This window comes from Pongo abelii, chromosome 10 (assembly GCF_028885655.2).
Source record: "Pongo abelii isolate AG06213 chromosome 10, NHGRI_mPonAbe1-v2.0_pri, whole genome shotgun sequence".
In the NCBI taxonomy this organism is placed as follows: Eukaryota; Metazoa; Chordata; class Mammalia; order Primates; family Hominidae; genus Pongo; species Pongo abelii.
In genome coordinates this window covers 72,642,517-72,651,921 of record NC_071995.2, presented here as the reverse complement: position 1 = coordinate 72,651,921, position 9,405 = coordinate 72,642,517, and the positions used below count along the sequence as shown (strand labels likewise).

Sequence of the window (9,405 nt, the reverse complement as noted above, 5' to 3'; positions counted from 1 at the left end):
GAAAATATTATTTTCTTTATAAAATCTTACACAGTTCTTGTGATATTATTTCATAGGACTGTTATAACTTGTTGAATTACATTCTAAATTTAATAACACCTTTTAAATGTTGGTATTCTGATTTTAGATATTGATCTTACATCCAACAACTTTGCTAAATTTTCTCACTACTTTCAATGGTATGTTTGTAGATTCTATAAAATTATCCATGTAGATGTAGATGTCATCTGAGAACAATTGTTTCTAGATTCTATAAAATTGTTCATGTAAATAGCATCTTAGAACAGTAAAAATTTTGTTTCTTCCATTCCTGCTTTTAAAGGGAGTACTTCCAAGTATTCATTATTAAGTATAGTAATTGGTGTGGATTTTTGGTACATACCCTTTTGCAGTGTGTACAAGTTCTTGAGCTTTGGTTTCTATATTGTTAATGTCTTTGTTTTTTAGGCAATAATTCGTATTGACTTTTTTCAAACTATTTTTCAGTATCAATTCAAATTTTCACATGGATTTTCTCTAATGGTAATATGATTATTTTGAGCTGGAATCTTGCCATCCTGTGATTAACCTGACTTGTTGATATTTACTTTTGTTATTTTAAAGGAGTTGGTTTGCTAACATCTTCATTTAAAAAAAAGAATCTATTTTGGTATTATTTTGCCTGTGTTTTTGTTGTTGTTTCATTTGCTGTATTGTCTATAAAATTCTAATTGTGTGGTGTTTTAAAAGTTATAAATGTATTCATTTACTTAAAAAATTAACAATTCCTTGAGTTACTTTTGAGTTCTATTTTCAAATAGACTTCCCTATTTTTCTGTTTTCAAATTCCTTGCCCTAAGGTTGTTCATAAGCATCATGGATTTTTCATTCTGTTTTGTTTTTAATTAGTCGTTTGACTTACTATTCCATTGCTTCAACAAAGACCGCTGACCTAGGGGTCATAACACCAGCATTCTACTTTTGCTTCCACCACTTGCAAATGTTTGCTTTTTGAACTATGGGCAAGTCACTGCTGCTGAAGATTTTTTTTTTTCATTTCTAAAATCAATTTAGAATTTCCTTTTTAGCTCACATATTTCCAATGAGTCTCAAGAAATATATGATTGAAAATGTTTTCAAAAATGGAAAAACAAATACAAAAAAACCGCCAAGAGTTCAATGTTTATCCACAAAACCTTTTTGAATAGGAACATCACTTCTAATGCTGTCCTCCAAAGCAACATTATGGGCATCTTTTGGAACATTAATGAAAATCAGAGAGCTCATAATCCTTCACAGCAGAGTAAAACTTCTGAAATCTGATATTATCTCTGGCTGACTTGAAAACTGGCAATTCGTTAACCATAATTAAACACCAACATGAAAATAAATTTAATAATTGTTGTGCTTTCAGCACATAAATAGTTTCTTCATAAAACTCTTTTAAAAAATTATAAGAAAAACTTCACAACACTTCAGATAGGTCTTAAGAGAAGGCAATGTTACTTATTAATGCGTGCAAAGAAAGTTCTTCCTGAATTTTTAGTTACTTCAGTACACTTCATTTTGTCTTTCACTTTGTCAACATCAAGCAATCATTTTTCAGGTTCTTGACCTGATGCTACATGCTGCAGTTAAATGCTAAATCTAGGAGGTTAAACATGGGTAGTTAAAAGGTATGCAATGTGTTTTTTTTTTCTTTAAAGATCATAGTAGTTAGAAAACATAAGAAATAACCTTCAAAGTCCCATTGTCAAGTATTTGGTAAAGCAGGGGTCTTGCAATTATCTTTTTAGAAAACTAATTAGCTTAGCACTAAATATATTAAACTCCAAACCTACAAAACAGGAACCAAAAGTATGTGCTGCAGATGCATTTGAAAGCTAATTGATAGCAGATCCCTACAGTGAATTTTTATAATAGTAGAAATCTTAAGGCAAAATACCCAATCTTGGTGAAATTTCATTTGAAGAATTTCTCCTGCTATGGTTGCATCATGGGTTTCACACATCAAATTTTTAAGTTTTCTCAAATCACCACGTTGGACCTGGCCTATTTAAACTGGACAGTGACAAGTACATCGAGTGCTCCTAGAAGACTCAATACCATGTTACACATCTATAAGCTTCCCTGAGGTATCCTATTGAGTCAGATTCTTCTCTGGACTCATTTCTGTAATTTTTATTAATCTCAATATCTTTTCCAATACAAAACTTTAATAAATTAGAACACATAGCAAGAAACTGATTAGGACACAGGATCACTAAGTAGTTTCTAGGGGAAATGCTCAAACTCTGGTTAGGAATAGGATGAAAAACCTCAGAATTACTATTAAAAATGAAAGATCTAAAGTGTTGAGGTAATTTTTTAAGTATTGAGAAAAAAATTAGAAAGGCAGAACCATCGTCTGCTGTGAATCACTTTACCTTTTGAGAGCAAGGATATTAGCTTAAAATGATGGTAAAATGTACATACTAAGATACACTGAGTTCAATTCGAATGGAACTATCTTTCACAGTGGGCTTTTAGTGACAGGATTGGATTTATCTTACCACCTTACCTCATATGGAAAAGGGATTGTATATGGTTTGGCTCTTTCACTGGATGCTACAGACAGTTATATTTGGAGGCCAAATTGAGAAACAAGGCTGGACAGTTTCTCTGTTCTGATAAAACTCCTGTTAGGGAGGAAGTATTAAGGTTCAATAGCATTTCAACATTTATCTTACTATGTCAATGCCTGAAAACATACAGTTTTAAAAGATGAATATACAGAGTCCAAGTAGTCATTTTTTAAAATTTTGTTTATTACCGTTTACCGATGGGGAGATGCAGTTTATTTACACCAGCAGCCATAGGGGAAAGGGGAATACAGTTAATCAGCTATCTGTATAGGATGGATTACTTATGCAAAAATAAGAATCTCCAAAACAAAGGACAGTGGTGAGCTTCACTACCCTCCCCCGATGATCCCAGCATGCGATAATGCCAGGCAGTGGTCCCTGGGCATGCGATGGTGGGAACTAATGTATGGAAGAAAAAGCCACAAACCACAGAAATTTTAAAGAACCCCCCCTTCCCCCATAACACACACATACACACACACACACTCAGATACATAATATGATTGCAGGGTGATCAATACACATAATCAAGAAGGGAAAAATAGGAATTCTGCTGTTAAAAGGAAGGTAGGTAGGGAAAGGGAGAGTTCCTAACCACTGTCAACTATATGGTAGGGAGCATTCTCTCCCCAGAAAGGAGTATGTACCCTCTGGGCACCTGTTGGACCAAGCCCACCTTATTCCCATCCAGGGCAGGAGGCTATTGCCCTATTAGTAGAGGGGCCAGAAACAAAAACCAAAACAAAAAACAAAAGGGGGGGTAATATGAACAAAGTATTACTCAAAACCACTTCCCACTTCCTCCTCTAACCAGGAGAAAAGGCCAGAAAGAAAACAGTAATTTCAGAATTTGAGTTCCCTATCTGAAGGTAGAGGGATTGGACTGTGGCCTTCCTCCTTTACCATCATCCCACTTCCAAGACATTGTTAGGAAGTAGGCCAGAGTCTCACTTAGACTCTCTTTTCTTCATCCTCTTAGATGTAGTCTTCTAGTCAAGGGCAAAGATGTCTCCAAATTATTTTAGCTCTTGCCAAGGTTTGACTTTTTTAAGTTAATGCAATTATTTAAGACTAATCTGTAACTAGGTCCCAAGCCTGATCAGGACAACTCTAGGACAAGGCAGTAACAGTTCCAAGGCCCAATCTCTATGGTTTCCTTAATCCTCTAAAGTATGTAATCTAAATCAGTCTATACAGTCTAAATAGTACCTTCTGGGATAAGGATTGATACATGCACAGCAAGGGTTAGAGAATGGACACGGACCAACTCCACCCCTCTGTGTGTCAATCAGCCTGTACTGCTCTTCTACTTAGGTCCTAACAGGCAGTATTGAAATGGAGGTGGGAAGATACAACTCCTTATGAAGTAAGACACAGCAAGAGGGCACACTAGCAAGGCAGTCCTATATAGGAGAAATGCTTAGGCATGACACTGCATTTTAAATACAAAAAACTAAGTTCTCTTCCAATTCCAATCCCAACAGAGGGAGCCATAAGAAAGATTCTCCTGACTCTTCTACAAAAACAAGGGAAAAAGAAAAAAAAAAAAAAACAGAGGCCAAGAAAAAAGAAATTGGGCAGGCTTCGGAAGCAGGAGCATTAAGAGCTGAATTGAAACTGTTCAGTGTGAAAGCTGGAGTGGCAAGCAGCACCTGGGGCACCAGATAGGCAGTGGAGCAGGGGACAGGAGGAACATGGGGCCAAGCCAGACAGATGAGGCTGGACCCCCTATTGGGGCACAGAATGAGGTAAGAAAACATTTCAAATAAAGCAGCACCGTTCCCGCTCACCTCGGGGCTCCCACCCCTTTATACTTCATAAACCCTCGCTCAGGGAATAAAGTGGAGGGTAGTTTTGATATGTGGCTCTTACTTCCCATCTTCCCCTATACCATTCCCTAAAGTCAGGAGATTCTGGAGGTCTTTCTCTGACTTCTAACAATAAAAGGGCTGCTCCTGTTGTCAAGAAGATCCAAAGGGGACCGAGTGGAAAGGACTATCCCTTTCAAGGGGCAGAGAGAAAGTGGTGACAGTCTGGATGTTCACCATAGCAGAGCTCTGACTGCCCAACCAAAGAAACAGGGACATTCAACAGGATTCTGCACACAGTCAGATGAGATAATCCAGTCCTGCTACTTGGCTCCTAGCACTAATCCATTCACATTATTGAGGACAGCTGAAAGTGCCCTCTGGGCTCAGTTTTCAAACCACAGCCTCCTGCACAGCCATGATGCTCTTCTATAGTTCAGTCTTGCCCCCAGGGTGGGAGGCAGATAGTGACCTGACTTAAGGACCAAGTCACACCCATGGACTGGCTAGGTAACGAGTAACTCAGAGTAGGAAATGACCGCCCTACTAAACTTATGTCCACAGCATAATACATCCAGACACGAATCTTGAAGTTTGAGAGATCATGCATAGTTGCAGAGGTCCCTGCTACCTCCCCAGGGGATCATAACTGAATCCTCAGCCTGTCTGGACAACCAAGTTGTCCATTTGCCAAGCCTATGCCACCAGGTTGGAGGGCAAGGAAGAGGGCTCTGCTCAGCCAAATGCTAGGCCTTGTCCTCTAGTCAGGTGAATCATTGTAAAGTCTAGACTTTCGGGAAACAGTTGGTTTTGATCTTTTCTTCTTGCTGGAGTCAAGCCTACAGAGCTTCCCTATCAAACTTGATAATTCTTTTTCTTGGATTTCCCAAAATGAAACTGTTAGTATCCAGATCTTGCACCTGACATTTACTTGTCTCAGAGAAGCCCATACCAGAGGTTCAGATATCAAAGGAGCAGTCCCACTGCAGGCCACTGATCACGGCCTGACGAACTGTAATGTCCAAACTGTCCAGGAAGCCCTTGACATCAGGCAGACAGAAAGGCTGAGGAACCAAAAATTTTATATGCTGGGCACACAACTGCTCACCTGTGCATTGGGGGCACTACAGGATCTTGCGCACATCCTGGCGTGTTTAGAGATCAACAGGCACTGCATGGCCCGCAGGCTGTGCAGCTCCTCCTGCCCAGGGCTTCAGAGCTTGCTCCAGGTAATACACTTTAAAAAAAGGATTCCTAAATTATCCACTTTGGGTTTTTAAATGCTAGGATCTTCAAGGGGGAATTAGAACTTTTGTTTGATTCTTCTACTTTTTTCTACTTAGCTTACTCCTCCAAGCCACAGGACCAGTCTATGTTATTGTCCTGGCCACTTTCAGACTCTCATTTTGCAGCTACTGGAATTCCGGAGGTGAGCGCTGCAGCTGCTGATCAGGCCCATTCCCAGGATCTCCGGGAAGGGAGCAAAGCGGGAGGCGGCACGCTCCTTTGTCTTCCACTGGCTGAATGCCAAAATCCTTCACGCTACCAGTGTCTGCGAACTCCAGGTAGAAGTAGCCACACTTGACTGCCCGGTGCACCTCAAAGCAGAATCCCAAACAAGAATCCTCTATCAGGTCTACGTAAATCTCCTGAGCGATTGCCTCTAGCTTGTTAGTATCCAGGTTGGCTAACGAAATTTCCTCCATTTTAATTTGTAAACGAGTGCGGAGAGGGCGCTCGTTTTACTCACGGCAGCAACACGTCTGGCTCCGCGGGCCGCGCCTAGGCCTAGAGGCCTTTTAGGGCCCAGTCCTCCAGCGGCGGGGTCGGTGGCGTCCGCGACTGCAGGAGCAGCGATAGGGACGACTGCTCCGGAATCCCAAGTCCTTCTGTTTGTTTTGACGTTTCCCGGGTTGCAGGCCTTTTAGCTGCGCCTGGCCCAGGACTCACCGCCAAACCGTCTCAGCGCCTCACCCAGCCGCCTGGGCCTCTTCCGCTCCACTGTCGGGCCTAGCCCCGCCTCCCCGCTTCCGCCCCTCAGAGCGCCTGCGCACTGGTTCCACGCAGACTCGTGGGGCTTCTCAACGCGCTGCTGCTTTGAGAGCGTTTGTGAAAAGGAACAGGATGGACTTAGTGTGTGACTTCCATTATCTCTGATTATTAAAAAATTGCGAGGATGCAATTTTATGTTACTTTATTTGTAAATTTAAACATTCGCTAATGAATTCAGCAGCCATGCTTAATTGATATCCTCTGAAAAGGAAAATTTTAGTAATTATATGCACTGTTGTGGTGTGATTCGAAACATCATTTTAGGAACAGTTCTCCGGAGGTGTTTGAAAATTTGACTTACATGATTGGTGAATCGTTTATAGCAATGCCGCAGTTGTCATTTAAATCCACTAGATGGTGCAAGGAAACAAATTACAGTACAGTTTATCTTTCGGTCTTTTTTGAATGAAAAAACTGGAAACTTGATACTAAAGGCATAATTCATATATATTGATCAAATAAACCCGTGGCATCTATCTCACTTATGAGATCATTAAGGCAATGTGACTATAAAGAGATGATAACATACACCTCTAAAATAATTCAGAGAGAAAATTAGATGTGTATTCTGTCTTAAAAAGGGAGGAAATCTGAAATATGTTAAATATACTGGGAGATAAAACTTTTCCTAAAATTATATGCATGATTTGTGAGAACGGGAGCCAGTCTACCTAACTTTAAATCCTGAACCAACATTTAACAGTTTAGTGTTTCCTCATCTGAAAAAAAAGCTAATTCTTATTTCATGGTTAAGATTAAATTATATTTTTAAAAATCTTGCGACAGTGCCTTACATGTAAGCAATGGTTTAGTAAATGTTAACTATTTTTAATCATATTAGTTATGAACTTGAATATGAGAAAAGTCGCTGTAGTATATCCTTTATTTTTTGCTCATTATTTGGTCCCCAGAACTGCTGTGAAATAGAGCAGGCTGTATTATCTTTATAATTTATTTTAAAAGTATTGTTAACCAAAGAAAGAAAAATACAAAATACATATTTATATCTGTCTGATTCTGTACTTTTCCTTCCAGATTAAAGGAGAGACATGTATCTTTTAATCAGATACAAATAATTATTTTCTAATGTATAAGATCATCTGAACATCTGAATATTTTAGAATTTATTCATTCTTTACTTATTTTTATTTTTGACACAAGATCTCGCTGTATTGCCCAGGTTGGAATGCAGTGGCACCATCATAGTTCACTGCAGCCTGGATCTCCAGGGCACGAACAATCCTCCCACCTCAGCCTCCCAAGTAGCTGGGACTACAGGGGTGTACCACAACCCCAGACTAATTTCTCTTCTTTTAACTCTTTTCTCTTCTTCTCTTTTCTTTCTTTTTTTTTTTTTTTAGCGGAGGAGGTTTTGCTATGTTGCCCCAGCTGGTCTTGAACTCCTGAACTCAAGTGATCCTCATGCCTCAGCCTTCCAAATGCTGGGATTACAGGCATGAGCCACCTTGCCAGGCCTAGAATTTGTTCTTAATATCTCACTGTATTAGTCCGTTTTCACACTGCTATAAAAAACTACCCGAAATTGGGTAATTTGTGAAGAAAAGAGGTTTAACTGACCCACAGGTCTGCAGGCTTAACGGGAAGCATGACTGGGAGGCCTCAGGAAACTTGCAATTATGGCAGAAGGGGAAGCAAGGACCTTCTTCACATGGTGGCAAGAGGGAGAGCGAGTGAAAGGGGAAGTGGCACACACTTTTAAACTATCAAATCTCATGAGAACTCCCTCACTATCACGAAAACAGCAAGGGGGACATCCCACCCCCTATGATCCAATCACCTCCCACCAGCTCCCCTGACATGTGAGGATTATAATTAGACATGAGATTTGGGTGGGGACAAATAACCAAACCATATTACTCACTCTTTGTTTTCATGAATAGAAGATTAAATTTATTTGGTTTATGAGTAGCCAGTACTTGTACCCATCCAAACTTTTCTGATTGCGTATTTTACCATTTAAAAAACCATAAATTGGCTGATAGGGAGCATTTTGAAAGCCTAGACTTTAAGACTTATGTACTGTAAGTTTGTTTCTTTTTCTTGAAATATGGGGCAGAATTTTTTTTTTTTTTTGAGACAGAGTCTTGGTCTGTCGCTCAGGCTGAAGTGCAGTGGCACGATCTCAGCTCACTGCAAGCTCCGCCTCACAGGTTCACACCATTCTCCTGCCTCAGCCTCCTCAGTAGCTGGGACTACAGGCGCCCACCACCACGCCTGGCTAATTTTTTGTATTTTTTAGTAGAGACAGGGTTTCACCCTGTCCAGGATGGTCTCGATCTCCTGACCTCATGATCTGCCCACCTTGGCCTCCCAAAGTGCTGGGATTACAGGCGTGAGCCACCATGCCCCGCCTGGGGCAGGATGTTTTTTATTCATCGTAGTCTTTGTATAATTTATATGTTCTACATTCAAAAATTGGCATCATATTTTGATATAAATTGAAATCTCCTCATAGCCACATGCTAGCCCATATTATGATTAAATGCACAAGTTCTTTGGTCAGACTGTCTCCTACCCATTACTGTCTGTGTGATCTTGTCCTGTCAACTTCTGTGAATCTCAGTTTTCCTTTTGTAAAATGTCAATAACAGTTCTCATCATATAAGTTTGTGGTGAGATTTAAAACACGGCAATAAATTTTAGGAATGTCTTCACACAGTGCTTGACAAATACAGTAGTATATAATATTGTGTTGTATAACTAGTACTGTGGCATACTTAGTTACATGAGAAAATAGATATAAATACAATTGTTTACACAAATTCCTTCTTTCTCATGCTTTCTCCAAATTTAAAGCAGTGCTTCTAAAGCCATGTATATGAATCACTCAGAGATCTTTTAAAAACGTAGAGTATGATTTTGTAAATCTAGGGTGGGGCCTCCTTTTCTGTATTTCTAACATACTTTGATATGTGCTAGTG

General features: G+C 39.7%; 1 protein-coding gene across 1 annotated transcript; it reads right to left on the bottom strand.

Annotated features, from left to right (window-relative positions):
* Positions 1–2,765: 2,765 nt before the first annotated feature.
* ATXN7L3B (ataxin 7 like 3B) lies at positions 2,766–6,395 on the bottom strand. The gene has a single exon (XM_009248039.4). It carries the CDS (start codon positions 6,115–6,117, stop codon positions 5,824–5,826), a length of 294 nt encoding a protein of 97 aa, XP_009246314.2. The 5' UTR covers positions 6,118–6,395; the 3' UTR covers positions 2,766–5,823.
* Between the last annotated feature and the right edge of the window lie 3,010 nt (positions 6,396–9,405).

Bases quoted from the DNA above. Each gene is read 5' to 3' on its own strand.
- ATXN7L3B (XM_009248039.4), bottom strand. From the start codon at position 6,117: ATGGAGGAAATTTCGTTAGCCAACCTGGATACTAACAAGCTAGAGGCA.